The 16281-nt window shown below is 40.3% G+C and overlaps 1 protein-coding gene across 2 annotated transcripts in view; it reads right to left on the bottom strand.

Annotated features, from left to right (window-relative positions):
* LOC121458380 (probable arginine--tRNA ligase, mitochondrial) overlaps positions 1-16281 on the bottom strand; it is a 46437-nt gene that overhangs the window by 17327 nt on the left and 12829 nt on the right. Inside the window, exons 5-9 of one of the 2 annotated variants that reach the window (XM_041667642.1) lie at positions 14755-14852; positions 13808-13863; positions 8739-8822; positions 4569-4645; positions 222-380 (exon numbers count right to left, since the gene is read on the bottom strand). In XM_041667642.1, coding sequence (XP_041523576.1) covers positions 222-380; positions 4569-4645; positions 8739-8822; positions 13808-13863; positions 14755-14852 — 474 coding nt within the window. Of the gene's footprint in view, positions 1-221; positions 381-4568; positions 4646-8738; positions 8823-13807; positions 13864-14754; positions 14853-16281 lie in introns of those variants that run through there. The other variant, XM_041667643.1, reaches the window with a different exon arrangement.

Below are 16281 nucleotides of genomic sequence, written 5' to 3'. Positions count from 1 at the left end.
ACTCACCCCCAGTACAGTCTTCTTTCCCACCATCTAGCACTACCTCACAAATTATGTTTTCTGAGAGAATGAGGACAAGAGAAGCTCTGGATTATTTATTTGTTTTCAGCTCTCTCACCCAAGAACATCATTTGACTGGAGTTTCAACTAAACTAGACATCTACTTAAGCAGCAGGCAGTAAGCACAATACCAGCAAGGGAACACAGAGGTTCTGGGGTACCTTGTAAATCTGAATGTACTCTTCAACGCTCAAGTTCCGAAATCTTTGCCACAGTGAAAGTGCCTGCACGTCACCCAGTTCTAGTCGATGGAAGAATTCGTGTGCCAATTTCGCTACATTTTTATCATCTGCAGCTTCTTTATTAACCTGTACGTAAACCTAAAAGTACATTAAATGTACTATTATACACTGTTATTTCCATACAAAAACTTAATTGAGAAAGGCTTATCACAGTAGCATGGCTTAATCCAGTAAATGAAAGATGAATGGGAGGTTTAACAGCTACTAAAGATTATTTTCTATTGTTTATTCTTTGACAGTCTCCCATGTCATGATACACTCCAATTGTGCTTCCCTCCACCCCCTCTCACCGTTATCATCCTCCATTCTCCTCTATCCATCCCGTCCCCAGATTTATGACCTCTGAACAGGGCCATTTGTATGACCACTGGGTTGGATATGCCCACAACTGAGGGCAATGACTCTCCCAGCGCTGAACCTATCATCAAAGGGTTGAGCATCGCGGGTGGGGACTTTGGAGTCTTCTTCCACCTACATCTGACTATTCCCCAGCCTAATCTTCTCAGATGTGGTCCAGGAGCTATTTTTTATGAAAAAACTTAAAGCTATTCTTTCAAGCTATAAAAGACAACAGGCGGTGACTGCAAACAGAAATAGTTACAGGAAGGTTAACTAATTCCAGCTTGGACTCTTAAGCATTATGTGGAACAGGCATTTTGTGGTTTTGCACTATCCACTTTGCTGGTTTAGTTCTGTAAACTGGAAAGGTATGGGGCTGATGGTTTACTAAGGCTCACTTCTAATGCAGTTTTAATTGTTTTTTCGGTACCCGCCATTAGTAATTTGCAAATTGTAGGGGTTAATAATATCAATTAATGTTAGGCTTTGTCGCAACAGTAATCAAGATTTTTCATTATTAGCAAAAAGGAAAGTCGAAAAAACTTCAAACTTCTCTCAGAATTTCACTATGTGTATTTTAAAGTTTCCATTATTATTGATATCTAGCTTTATTTCATTATGGTCTGATAAGAAAAAGAAATTATGATATGGGGTTTCCTTCTGTATGCTAAGAATATGTTTTATTACCATTGGTTAATAAAGCAGTTGCTTTGGTCTGTGGCAGGACAGAATATAGGTAAGTAGAAATCTAAACTGAATGCAGGGAGAAAGAAGGTGGAGTCAGGTAGACTCCACAAAATTGCCGAAGGTAAAAGATGCCAGAATCTTACCGGTAAGCCAAAGCCTCGTGGTAAAATATAAAATAATAGAAATGGGTTAATTTAAGATTTAAGAGCTGGCTAGGAATATGCCTGAGCAACTGTTGGCCAAACAGTGTTGTAATAAATACAGCTTCTGTGTGATTATTCATGTCTGGGTGGCTGGGGAATGAAGGTGCAGTCTCTGCTTACAAAATTATTTCAATTTTTGTGATTGTTAAAAGCCTTGCTTTATGTTGCAAAACATGACTTATTTTAAAGAACGCTCTAAGGCCTTCTGAAAGAATGCGGCTGAAACCAACACTGTGCAAATGCTGAGAAGGACACCTGCCCACACCTCACTGGGAGAGCAATGAGCCCAGAGCTGCACGTGGGGAGCAAGTGCTCTGCACTCAGGCACATACATCCCAGTACTGAGTCTGAATGGTAAAAGAATCACAGAAATTTAAAGTTTTTGCATTCAATCCCCAGCACTGGGGGAAAGGAAGGAAGGAAGGAAGGAAGGAAGGGGGAGGCAGAAGAGAAAGGAGATATTAACTGAATTTCAGCATATCAGCACTTCAAACAATTAACAATAAAGTTTAAAATTTCTGCCTAAAACAAAATCCAACTTCCAAATTCATCATTGAATTTCTTCTCCTTAATATATTACCATTGCACATGAAAAGTATTTGAACCTTAATCTCTTTCCTATGTTGTTTTTCTTATTTTTATTTATTTTGTAATATAATAAAAACATCTTCTCTTTCTGTTTTGTTTCTTTGAAACAAGGGAATACACCTCATCCTTCTGCCTCTACTTCCCAAATTCTAGAATTGCAGGATGTGCCATGGCCCCTATAAAATGCCTTTTCTCCTACAACTGGGACTTGTACCCAGTCTTGTGAATGCTAAGCTAGTTAGTGTTCGACCACTGAATGATCTGCCCAGCCTTTGAATATCATTCAAGGATGACACTAACTTTTGTAGAACAGTGTGCACTAGGTTCATGTTGAAAATAGTATGGTTTGCACAATTCACTGAGGTCAGATACACACTGTATACCTTGTCCCTATGAGGTGCCCCCATTCTGATGTTGCATACTGCAGTATTATAGCAGAAAGCTGCAGGTGGGTAGAAAGGCATGCATTTTTTGGAAGAAGGAGAACTGTCTAGATTGGAGAGGACTGGGAGCACTGCCAGGAAAACAGCAGCTGAGGAGTCCACAGGGTGGGGCAAGCCTCCGAGGGCACTACTCCTAGTGCGCCTACACAGGATGGCAGAGTCCCTCTAGTTCTTCTAGGTCTAAAATAATAAATAATAAAATATTAAACTAAAATAATAAAAAGAAGAAAGTATGATGCAGGCATAAACTCTAAAAGAAATAGAGAATTCAACTTTACTACATAGGTAGCTTCAAGGGAAAGATCAAGCAAAAAGGAAATGACAAATGCCCTCTCTGAGTTCTTTGGTTAGGGATGTAGACCCTTAGTTTGGCGAGTACTCTTCCTTACAGAGACAGAACATCTGTAGTTTGGTTCCCTGTATGTCTATCACTAACATGTGTGACACAGAAAACAATGAGACAATAAAAATGAAATTTGACTCTGGAGAGTACTTGGGCAGGAGGACCAGGTAACAACACCCAGGTGAAGCCTGCAACATACAGAGAACTGATGTCTCGCAGGGTTGGTGGGGACAGCTTGTATATTGGAGACCAACATGGAACGAAGATAATAAACCTGGGTCTGGGAACAATTTGCTAAAGTTGTAGTAAAAAATGTCATTTTCTGAGTATTAAAAACATAATACAGAAAATAATTATAGAGAGTGAGAGGGAATATTTTATTTATTGATAATGGTAAAGTGGATTTAGTTTTTAAGTTTGTGCCTACTGATTATACCCTTAATGGAAAAGATAAGCTAAGTTTCTAGTCTCCATGTCAGGTGCAGAACGGGAGGGGTGACTCAGCGGCTCAAAGCACTCACTGCGCTGCCAGAGGTCCTGCGTTCAGTTCCTAGCACCCACCTAAGTGGGCTCTAGCTCACTGTAACTCTAGCTTATAAGGAATGTGATGCCTCTAGGGCAATTGCACTCATGTGAACATACCAACATGCACAGACACAGAACTAAAATAATAAAAAGAAGAAAGTATGATGCAGGCATAAACTCTAAAAGAAATAGAGAATTCAACTTTACTACATAGGTAGCTTCAAGGGAAAGATCAAGCAAAAAGGAAATGACAAATGCCCTCTCTGAGTTCTTTGGTTAGGGATGTAGACCCTTAGTTTGGCGAGTACTCTTCCTTACAGAGACAGAACATCTGTAGTTTGGTTCCCTGTATGTCTATCACTAACATGTGTGACACAGAAAACAATGAGACAATAAAAATGAAATTTGACTCTGGAGAGTACTTGGGCAGGAAAAGAAACCTGAGATATAGAGAATAAAGCTATCCAGAGGACAAAATGAAGAAAACTGGGTGTTCACATTGGGCAAACCTCAGGAAGAACTGAATGGCTTAATGAATAAAACAAAACATAAAACTTTAGAATACAATTTATAGAGTGGTTTTCCTGTACAATGAGAAAATAAAAGGGCAAAAAAACATACACTAAAGATTTACAAATCTTGTTGGGCAGTGGTGGTGCCAGCCTTTAATCCCAGCACTGGGAAGGGAGAGGTGGGTGGATCTGTGAATTCAAGGCCAGCCTGGTCTGCAGAGTAAGTTCCAGGACAGCCAGGGCTGTTGCTATAAATACCAGAAAGAAAGATGAAATATATAAACTGACAGAACAGAGAGAAATTTCTGTGTCTTTCTTAGCCATTAGCCTGTGTGGATTTTATGGTTTGTTTGTTTTGAGGCTCTGTAGCACAGACTGGCCTCCTGAGAGCTAGGACTATAAATGTGCATTGCCTGACCAGATCCTATGCATTACTTCTAAGATGATTCCATGTATCTGGGGAATTACTGTTTAAAATCAAGTAAAACAGAATACTTTTTTTTTTTAAAGAAACCAGTTGGACTGGAACTGAAATTAGTCAGGTCTTGGGATTGCCTTAAAAAGTCTTTGTGAAGTATTCTGAAAAAAATGTTGAAGCATTCTCTAATGTTGCCTTACCAACTTACTTCAAAGAGATGTTGTAAAGGATTGGACTGGAGTTTTTCTTCATAGCCAAACAGCTGGAAACCTGTTCCCAGCAGACCTGTTAAGATAATCAGTAAATGAAACATTATTCAATAAAATAATAGAGCAGTCAGTCATGGTGAAAACCAGGTATAGTTCTATAAAAAGATGAACTTCTCAGTTATAAACCCCGAGAATCACTGCTATATATAAGGCATATTTTATAAAATGACACAGTAAACAGAGACTGCTCTTTTGTTCCCAGCCACCCAGACCCAAATAATCACACAGAAACTATATTAATTATAACACTCTTTGGCCTATTACTCAGGCTTCTTACTAACTAACTCTTGCATCATAAATTAACCCATTTCTATTAATCTATATATCACCATGAGGATGTGGCCTACTGGAAAGGTTCTGGTGTCCTACTTCTGCAGCTACATGGCATCTCTTTGACTCCACCTACTTTCTCTCTCTATCTCTGCCAACCTGGCCATATTCTGCCCCACCATAGGCCAAAGCAGCTTTATTCATTAACCATTAAGAGCAAAACATATACAGAAGGACATCCCACATCATGGCACATCAAAAGAAAAACACTGAAAAGCTTATTCCAAACTGCAATGGCTCACTGAGCCTAAGTTAAAAGATTGTAAGCTCATCCAACACAGAGTCTAGGTCTACTTATGATGGAGGAAGGTCATTGGTTAATAAAGAAACTGCCTTGGGCCCATTTGATAGGCCAGCCCTTAGGTGGGTGGAGTAAACAGAGCAGAATGCAGGGAGGAAGAGGAAGTGAGGTAAGACGCCTCAGACAGACGCCATTTCCTCTCCTTTCTGGGGCAGACGCGATGAAGCAAGCCACCAGGTCAGACATGCTGAAACTTTCCTGGTAAGACTGGTGCTACACAGGTTACTAAATATGGGTTAGGCAAGATAAGTCACTACCTCGTGGTACTACACACATTAACAGAAATGGGCCAAGCAGTGTTTATATGAATACAGTTTGTGTGTTGTTATTTTGGGGCATAAGCTAGCCAGGTGGCCAGGAGCTGGGTGGCAGGAACGCAGCCCGCAGCTCCCACAACAACTTATCTTTGCATTCAGTAATTCTTTGGCAGACAGTAAGAAAACAAACATTTATTGGACAGTTACTTTGTGAGGCACTAGACATTCAAAATTATACTGATATACTCAAAGTTATATTAATCTGAACTCTCAAAAAATACTAAATGAGGTTTTAGAATAGTCTTAATAAACAATAGTAAAAGATGACTATAATTTTAGTTTCAAAGGACAAATATGATGTGGGATTCCCCTCTGTATGCTATGAATATGACTTATTACCATTGGTTATTAAAGAAGCTGGCTTAGTAAAGCCAGGCAGGAAGTCCAAACAAAAGCATAGAGACAAAGTAGGCAGAATCAAGGAGACGCCATATAGCTGCTGAAGGAGACAGATGCTCCGGAACCTTACCAGTAGGCCACAGCCTCATGCTGATACACAGAGTAATAGAAATGGGTTAATTCGAGATGTAAGAGCTAGCTAGAAGTATGACTGAGTCATTGGCTGAAAGGTGTTATAATTAATATAGTTTCTGTGAGATTATTTGGGTCTGGGTGGCCAGGAAATGAATGAACAGTCTTTGCCTACACAAACACAACCTGGGTCTAGAGCAGGATGTAGGCTTGTTATTTTGAAAAACTAATGTTTAAGCAGCCATGCCAATCATCAAGCTTCATATCTAAAAGGTTTATGAATGCTCACTTTGCATCCTTTTATGGAAGATTTGTTTAATTTTATGTGGATGAGTGTTTGCCTGCATGTATGTATGTATGTATGTATAGTACAGGCATTCCTGGTGCATGCAAAGGCCAGGAGAACAAATTGAGTCCTCTGGAACAGGAGTTAACAAGTTGCTGTAAGCTGCCATGTGGATGCTGGGAACCCAACTCGGGTCCCCTACGAGAGCCACAAGTGTTCTTAACTGCTGAGCCATCTCTCCAGCACCAATGCTCATTTTCCTATGAGACTCAGCAGAGAGCACAATGCTATTTTGAGAAGAAGAAATGTTCTAGATCCCAGAGAACACTGAGGAAGATGTTTAAAGTTCTGTTTATTTCAAAAGAAAAACAAATGTGATTATGATTCAGGGTACTGGGAGCAGAACGTGCAGAGATGCCCAGTGATTACTGAAAAGATGGGAAAAGCAAAAACTATTCCATTTAACATTCAGTTTGATACATGTTGAAAAACTAATTCTGTGCACAGAAGCCATGTGCCAACTTTCAAATGGAATATCTGAAAGAAAATTTTAATTCTTCTAACAGCTGTAATGAAATGCTAACAGGTCATTAATAACATTATTCCTGTGTTGTGGAATATTAGTTTAAGATATGTTACATTTGTTTATGCTGTGGAATATTTGTTTAATGATGCAAAGATGTGTTTCATTCTTTTATGTTGCATTTGTTTAACTCTGTAAAACTGAATTACATTGCCTGCCTCATCCACCCGATTGGTCTAATAAAGAACTGAACGGCCAATAGTTAGGCAGGAGGAGGAAGGAGAGGAGGGGCTGGCATGCAGAGAGAATAAATAGGAGGAGAAATCTAAAGGAAAAAAGAAAGTGAGTAGAGAAAAGGAGAGGACTCCAAGGGTCAGCCAGTCATTCACAGAGTAAGAAGGAAAGAAGGATATATAAAGAAAAGGTAAAAAGCCTAGAGGCAAAAAAAAATAGTTAAAGAGAAATGAAATAATTTAAGTTAGAAAATCTGGTTAGAAACAAGCCAAGCTATGGCTAGGGATTCATAAGTAAGAATAAGCTTCTGTGTATTTATTTGGGAGCTGGGTGGCAGGCCCCCCAAAAGTGAAAGAAACAAACAAAAACACCAATTATATTTCTATAAAGAAAAATATTACTGTAAAATCTTTCAGCCAAAATTTGATAACTACTCAAATCACATACTTGCTGAAGCCTGTGAAATGTCTAAATCAGTCAAAGGAATAAAAGTGGATGCTATCTATAAAGACTTGATTGTTGTACCTAGAGCTTAAACTTAAGTAATTACTCATAAGAAGTCATTATAAATATCTTACAAAAAAGTTCCTTTAAATGAAGTGGTCTTTCTTTTGGAAACTGATTTCCTCTCACTGGATGTAGAATATAAGCGTGTTAGTGAATTTCAGAACTAGTGATGTGTACTATACACTCCTAGAGAAGCCTTACGCTATCACCTAGGTTTGCTATTAGTATCGTAAGCATCATTCATCACTGGGTGTCTCTTATGTGCCACACATTGTGGATACAAAAGTAATTATGGCATAGTCTATACTTTGAAGGAATTAGCATCTTGTGGGAGAAAGAGCACACAAAAAGTGCTACAACAAAAATCCCAGTGAGGACAGCTGCCTTCTAGGAATTTGGTGATACCTCTCTGCCAGAGAACGTAGCAGTATGGCCGGACCTTGAAAACATCACAAGATTGTATTCAGTGTGCAACCAGTCCCTCATCTGTCTTGCCTTCCTCATACCTAGGTTACTGGTTGTATGAACCACAAAGTTTCCAAATGACCTTAGACATGACTGATGCCACACAACTGTTGGGCCTCACCCTTTTCCTTTCATCCTCCACCTCATCCACTGGGAGGTTCTAGAGAAAGCCAACATATCATACTTTGTTTTACCTCTGGGTTACTCAGTCACGTAACAATAAATCCCATTTCTCATCAGATGTGGGGCCGGGGTTGGACCTCACTGATCTAAAAATGCAGGCCTTGGCTGAGATGGGAATACATAGCTAGAATTATTTCTTCTCTGTGTATTCATTTCTACCTTTAATCAATAAAGGTAAGTTACTCTTCCTCACTAAAGGCTTAATGTGCACGTGTGTGTGTTAAGTGTATTAATTAGGCATTTCTCTGAATATTCAATTTAATTATATGATGAGATTATGTAGAATATATAACTCTATAGGCAGATACAGCTCAGTGGTAGTTCATGTGCCAGGAATACAGGAGACCCCCAGGTTCAATTCCTAGCACCACACTATTACACTATTTTATCCAACAGGGATCTTGTCTATATCCCATACAGATGATCAAATGTTATAGTATTTGAAACAATTAGGTCATATAATAAAATGAAAAGCATGTCAAACATACTTACCAAATTGCATGCCCCAATCTCCAATGTAATTTATTCTTGTTACTTGATGCCCTAAAGCTTCTTTTAGATTTGCTATAAAATTTCCTAGAAGCAAATACATATATAATCGTAATTTTTAAGTCCATTTTGGCTTTAAAACTATGTTCTTCTCTATTACCAAGTTATAACATAGAAAGCCCTTTTAACAAAACATACCAACTCAATGTTTTTCACTAAAGCATTCATGATGTGTTACTTGTGTGAGGACATGAAGTAAGGAATTACTTAGTGAGTCGTTATTTCAAAGGTTCCCATAATATTCACAGAAATAGAACTCTTATCAGCATCATTGTTGGTAGTTAGAAACACATGTTAGAATAATAACTACTCAGGGCTGGAGGAATGGCTCAATGGATAAGAGCACCAGCTGCTCTTCCAGAGGTCCTGAGTTCAAGTCCCAGCAACCACATGGTGGCTCACAACCATCATAGTTGAATCTAAAACTCTCTTACATACATGCAGATAGAGTATTCATACATAAAATAAATAAATACAATCTTAAAAACAAAACAAGAGCGACTATCCTGAGTGAGGTATCCCAGACCCAAAAAGATGAACATGGGATGTACTCACTCATAATTGGTTTCTAGCCATAAATAAGGGTCACGGAGTCTACAATAGGTGAATCTAAAGAAGAGGAAGTAAGAAGGGGAACCCAAGGAAAAACATATAGTTATCCTCTTGGCTAAGGGAAGTAGACAAAATTGACGGGGAGAAAATTGGGATCTTGGGGGTGGGGTGGGATGGGGGTAAGGGGAGATGGGGAGAGAAAAGTTAGAAGGGAAGGAGGGGGGGCCTTGGGAAAACAGGAGGATTGGGATAAAGGAAGGTTGGACAGGGGAGCACGGAACCACAATTCTTAGTTAAGGGAGCCACTTTAGGGTTGGCAAGAGACCTGACCCTAGAGGGGCTCCCAGGTGCCCAAGCTGAGGTCCCCAGTTAGTTCCTCGGGCAGTTGAGGATAGGGAACCTGAAATGACCGTATCCTAGAGCAATACTGACGAATATCTTGCATATCATCATAGAACCTTCATCTGGTGATGGATGGAGATAGAGACAGAGACCCACACTGGAGCACTGGACTGAGCTCCCAAGGTCCCAATGAGGAGCAGAAGGAGGGAGAACATGAGCAAAGAAGTCGGGACCACGAGGGATGCACCCACCCACTGAGACAGTGGAGCTGATCTATTGAGAGCTCACCAAGACCAGCTGGACTGTGACTGAAAAAGCATGGGATAAAACTGGACTCTCTGAACATGGCGAACTATGAGGGCTGATGAGACGCAAAGGACAATGGCACGGGGGTTTGATCCTACGTAATGTGATGGCTTTGTGGGAGCCTAGCCAGTTTGGATGTTCACCTTCCTAGATATGGACGGAAGTGGGAGGTCCTAGGTCTTACCACAGGGCAGAAAACCCTGAATGCTCTTTGGACTGGAGAAGGAGGGGGAAAGGAGTGGGGGGAGGGGGAGAAGGGTGGGAGGAGGGGGCGTAGGGTGGGATGAGGGTGAGGGAAATGGGAGGCTGGGAGCAGGTGGAAACTTTTTTTTTCTTTTCTCCTTTTCTCAATAAAAATATATATATATAAAAAAACAAAAAAACAAAACAAGAATAATAATAACTACTCAGTTAATTCCAAGGAATATAGCACTTAGGGAACTAGAGAAATGGCCCAGTGGTTAAGGTTACTTGCTATTCTTCCAGAAGGTCCAAGTTTGGTTCCAAACACTCATATCAGGAGCTCACAACTACCTGTACCTCCAGCTCCAGGGGATCTGATGCCCTCATTTGGCCTCCAAAGGCACCTGCACTTGCATTCACATGCACACAAACACACCCACCTAGCCTCAGCCTCTGTAGGAACCTGCACTTATATACATATGTGTACACACACACACATACACACACACCCTCAGCCTCTGTAGGCACCTGCAGTTAAATAGACATGTGTATATACAAACACACACACACTCAGTCTCTGTAGGTACCTGCACTTACATACACGTGCACACACATTCAGTCTTTGCAGGCACCTGTACTTGCATACACATGTGTACACACACACACACACACACACACACACTCAGTTTCTGTACGTACCTGTACTTGCATACACATGCACACACACTCAGTCTTTGTAGGCACCTACACTTACAGACACAAGTGTACACAGACACGCACACTCAGCCTCTGCAGGTACCTGCACTTACACACGCGTACACACGCACACACACACTCTGCAGGCACCTACACTCATCTGTGTCTACCCCACCCTTTTCTAACTAGCTCAGATATCTTCCAAGCACTACCGTGAGTCCTCCACAAGACTGTTCCCCAAGAGCACACACTGCTCCACAGCCTGTACTTCCATGTTCTGCTGATGCAAGTCTGATGTTCAGTATCTATCTGTCTTCATACACTGTAAAATCTAAAATATCGACATCCCCATTTCCCAGAGTCCTTTGTAGTTAGGGTTCCAGAAATCTAGGTTGAGACAGTTTGCATGAGATTTGGCAAAGGAGATACTTCTGGCTGTTTTGTTTGGCCGTGACAAGCAGTTATGCAACTTTGGGGCATTTGTTTTTTCTTCCCTCTCTTCAGTGGCACCTGCTAATACAGATTCTAGTACTGTGCCATAACTTCCAAAACAAGACGAAAGACAGGACATGGTGTGACCTCTTTGCCCATAATGGGTTGCAGAAGACACGGCATGAACAGTGGCAGTTTCCAGACTATGGCAGTGGTCCCAGAGCATGGATGCAATGGTAGAAGAGGCAGACCCTCCCTTGGTAACTGAACTCTGGGAATGTTTTGGGAGTTGTTCTTGTTGCTCAATTAAAAACATCTATAGTTCTCCAATAACTTTGCAAACCATTCTATTTTTTATAATAAATCATTTCCTGATTTAAATACAGTGGCTTGCTGGCAAACAGTTGTAATCCTACCTAGCTCTTGGGAGTCTGAGGCAAGATTGCCAAAAGTTCAAGCTTAGTCTGGGCTATATAGTAGTTCTAGGTCAACTTAGGCTACAAATAAGACCCTGTAACAAATCAATAAGACTAAAAAAAGCCTAACTTGAATTACAAGCATCTCTGTTTGCACACCTTCCAAATCTATACAGCCCCAGCAGGAAACTTACCTTCTTCGGCTGCTACTAATATTGTATATCTATTTTTCTTAGTACACTGTCAGCTCACAAGTACACCTGAATATATCTGTATGGTTCAGAAATGGACAATTTCAAATCCTAGCTACAAATACTTTATCCATATGATCTTGAGAAAGTTACTTCTGCTCGAATTTCTTCCTCATAAATCTTAGTAGTACTTACCGAGCAGGGCTGTTGTGACTTAAATGGGAAAAATCTACACTAAATGGTATAAACTGTCCCGTGCTGTTCGAGCTCACTGAGAAGCTGTCTCCACCCCCACTTCAGATCCAAGCATGCCACCCCTTTGATTGAGAGTGGGCTGTTCCTCTACCTCTGTAACATGGAGGGAAGAACCCTGTCCTTGCAAAGAGCTGGAATATAAGCCATTTCCATCGGAGGTCTACCCTATGACATAAAAGCACTTAAAGAAGGGGAAGTTGAAGGTTTAGCCACAGGAAACTCAGCTGACTGCCTCCATGTCCCGCACTGGTTCTGCTGAAGCTGTTGAGTGTCTGATACGTTATCCTTGGCTGTCGCTGCTTGTTCTTACACTGGGAAGTCTCACCCGAGGAAGCTCGCTCAACTGGGAACTCTACTAGCTGGCTGTCTAAAAAGGATTTCCCAGTTGGTTTCTGCCAAATGTTTTGAGCACCTGATTGGACCATTATTTTGGTTTTCTGCTTTTTTTCTCCATCTCCCTACCTACTTTTCTCTTTCTCTCTCTGCCTTGCTGTTTACTCTTTTACTTGCTATATACTTAATAAATAAATATTCATTCAAAAACTAAAACTATGGCTATTGAAGGATATTTTCTAGACTCTGGACTGCACAGACCAACGAATTAGCACATATAAACACTTAGTTCACTAAATTTCAATAAATATTCTTTCCTCCCGATACTTTATCATACCCTACTTACCCATTTACTCTTTTTGACTCCATTCAATGTAGATTTTGTTATACGACAGATTTCCTAGATACTTTTGGTTACGTCCTGTTATTTTTTTTCCCATAAAATACTCCTCAAAGACTTTCTAACCATGAAAGCTTTCTTATTTCAACAATAATCTGCCACTCATACAATTTTCCAATGTTGAAATCTATCACAGTAGCATCTAAATGGCTTATTCTTGAGCACACATCATAGATTTCTAACCTGGAATAAACTCCAAGTCTAATATTGCACAATCCTAAATTGAGTTTTGAATTGCAGTACTGCAAAGTATTTTAAATAAATAAAGAGCAGGACTTGAGAGGGCTCAGTGGTTAAAGAGTGTTTGCTATGTTGGCTGCTCTAGTCAGCACTAGAGTTCAGTTCTCCACACTCATGCCTGTAACTCCAACTCCAGGGCACCTGACCCCCTCTTCTGAACTCAGTAGGCAGTTCCCACACCCATATACACAAGCGTGCGCACACACACACTTCAAAAAAGCATATTATACATGAAAGCTTTATAATTATAAAGTAGTTCCAGTATTTCTAAAGTAAATAATTTCTATTAAAACCTTTAGTTTCCAGTCTTGAAAATTACAGTTGTAGGAACAAAAAAATATGAAAGATTTCTGCCAACCCACAGAAATAATTTGTGACTATTTTTTATTTTTGCCTCTTTCAGTTTTCCGTATATCTAAGTTACAACCATAACATACACACCAATGAAAACTGACTTCAGCCTTTACCTTTTGAAATAAATTTTGGTTTTTAACATGTAAACCAATTTTTCAATTTAGTGCAACATTTACTCAGCATCATGCTTATGTAATCTACATTGTGGGGAGCCTTTTCTTCCCTTTTCACTTAAACTCTGAACCATTACATTGCATTATCATGTATGTCTCCTAGACACGTTTAGTACTGTCTGTTAAAGGGAACACTTACCTATGATGGTGGAGCGCAAATGGCCAACATGAAATTTTTTTGCAACATTAGGTGAACTGCAAAAATTGCAAGAATATTTTCTTATTCCAATAACAAAAATTTTGAACATGAACTAGATGATAATGCTTCTTTGGGGTGACAAAATTAGGGAGCAGGGCTTTTGACAATTCAGAAGGTAGGTTAGACATCAGAATTAACAGTAAGGATAAATTAGAATTTGGAAAGAATCAAACCTATCATTAACCAATAATCATTGATCCTGTGATCTATAAAGTAGTACAACACTCAGAAATGGCACATGTATGAAACTATTTTGAGACAAGGAAGAAAGTGCTGGAGAGATGGCTCAGCAGGGAATGGTGTTTACTGACAGGACCGACAAACTGACAAAATGTTCCTTGAAATCATTAATCTGACATTTTCTGGAACTAATTCCCTACTAAGAAAAGAATCCTATAAGACGAAAAGGCAAATTCAATTCCTTTGGCAACCAAAATAACCACAATGGAATTACAATTGGATACCTTACTTTTGTAAACTAATGTAATCTCCTAAATCTTATGAGGACACATGATTTTTTTTTAAAAGAGAGTGTTGTGATTTGAATAAGAAATGTCCCCCATAGGCTCAAAATGCTGAGTCCTTGGTCCCAAGCTGGTGTTGCTATTAGAGAATTTGCAGGAGGTGGTCATTGGCTACCCATCCAGTTCAAGGCCAATGTGGAGGTCCTGCTAAAAACAAGGAGAGGAGAAACAGACTGGAGACGTAAGCATCTAATTTTATCCTTTTTATTCCTGGCTTAGTGGCTGATTGACTGTGATCCTTACAAAGTAACACAATGTCATGGACTCTCAACTTTCCACTGTCGTGGAAAGAGAACTCGACCCCGAGGTATGAGCCTCTCTGCCCCATCAGCTGGCTCATCACCACATAACTGGAGTACTCACCTGAATTCCACCACAATCCTCTTCAGGGGCAGACCCGAGAAAAGCTCACTTTTTAATCCATACTTTGAGCCGTCCTCAGTTACTTGCTGTAGCACCGCCTGAAGAACAGAAGGGTGGGGTTTAGTGGTGAAAAGAATGTCCTTAACTACTGCGTTCCTGGAGATTAAATGTTGCTAACTTCTTCACTCTAACTTCAGAGCCCAGAATTTTACAGCACTGTCAGCAGCACCTGCTCTGGAACCAACAGCACTTGTTGCCAGTTTCTCTGAGGGCACTTACAATGTGAGCTAATAATGAAGGGGCTACTCGGGGCCCATAAATCTCATCTATTCATTATTACAGTAACTACGAATGATACTGAGGGATCAGGACATTGAAGCTTCGTGAGATAAGGTTAACTGCCAAAGGTCCAACGGAAATAGTAATAGCACAGCCAGAAGCAGTATCTGATCAGTTATTGAGTGCAAATGATGTTACAAAGACTGGGATGAGGAGTTTACATTTATTAACTCAGTTAATCTTCATACGGCTTCAGAGATGAGTACTATGCTCACAAACAAGGAAGGCAAGGCAAGGAGATTAATTTTCCTAAGGTCATAACAGCTCAGTTGATAACAGCAGTTTCCTTGCCTGTATAAATCTGTGTTCCAACCCTAGCACTGCATAATCCTGGTGTGCTGGCTCAGGCCTATAAACCGGACACTCAGGAGGTGGAGGCAAGAAGATCAGACGTTCAAGGTCATCACTGGCTACATATCCAGTTCAAGACCAGCCTGGGATACAGGAGACATGAAGTCAAATAGCAGAAATTCTCCCAATCAAGCAACTATGTTAATTAGAGACTGCACGTGTTTGATCAAGATGATCTTGACTTAAAGGTTTCATGTAATCACGTATTCAGGGTCACCTGTTCTCCGATGTACTAGCTTGAGAGAGAGTCAGTTCCTTTGCAAGGTTTCTCCAACACCTCTGGCCCATCCCGACTTCAGCATCTGAATTTTTTTATTCTTACTGTATTAAAAACCTTTTAACTTTACTACTTACTGTTTTATTAAAAGAAAAAGCTATCCCATGGTTTCTCCAGTTTAAGTCTTACGTTTCCAACAGATTATAGAATAGCAGGGAGTAGAAACCAACACACTTTCACTACAGAGCACATTTATCAACAAACAGTATTTATCTAGAATCTATGATGCACCAGGCATTATGGCAAAACATAGAAACAGGACAGTGGGAAAGACAGACGCTAAACCCCAAAGTGAAATAAGAGTTGACAAGCGGCACCAGACAAATAAATGGAATGTGAGGTGCACCTTCAACCTGAGCACCCAGGAGGCAGAGGCAGAGGCAGAGGCAGAGGCAGAGGCAGAGGCAGAGGCAGAGGCAGAGGCAGAGGCAGAGGCAGGAGGACCTCTCTGCATTCGAGGACAGTCTGGTCTACAGAGTGAGTTCCAGGACAGCTAGAATTGCTACTCAAAGAAACCCTGTCTTGAAAAACCAAACAAAGAAGAAAAAGATGGCATGTAA

Source organism: Microtus oregoni, unplaced genomic scaffold, assembly GCF_018167655.1.
Source record: "Microtus oregoni isolate MIOR12 unplaced genomic scaffold, Mior012 000017F_ref0000208, whole genome shotgun sequence".
Classification (NCBI taxonomy): domain Eukaryota; kingdom Metazoa; phylum Chordata; class Mammalia; order Rodentia; family Cricetidae; genus Microtus; species Microtus oregoni.
Note: the sequence above shows the minus strand (reverse complement) of the source record. Positions and strands in the feature narration are given on the sequence as shown.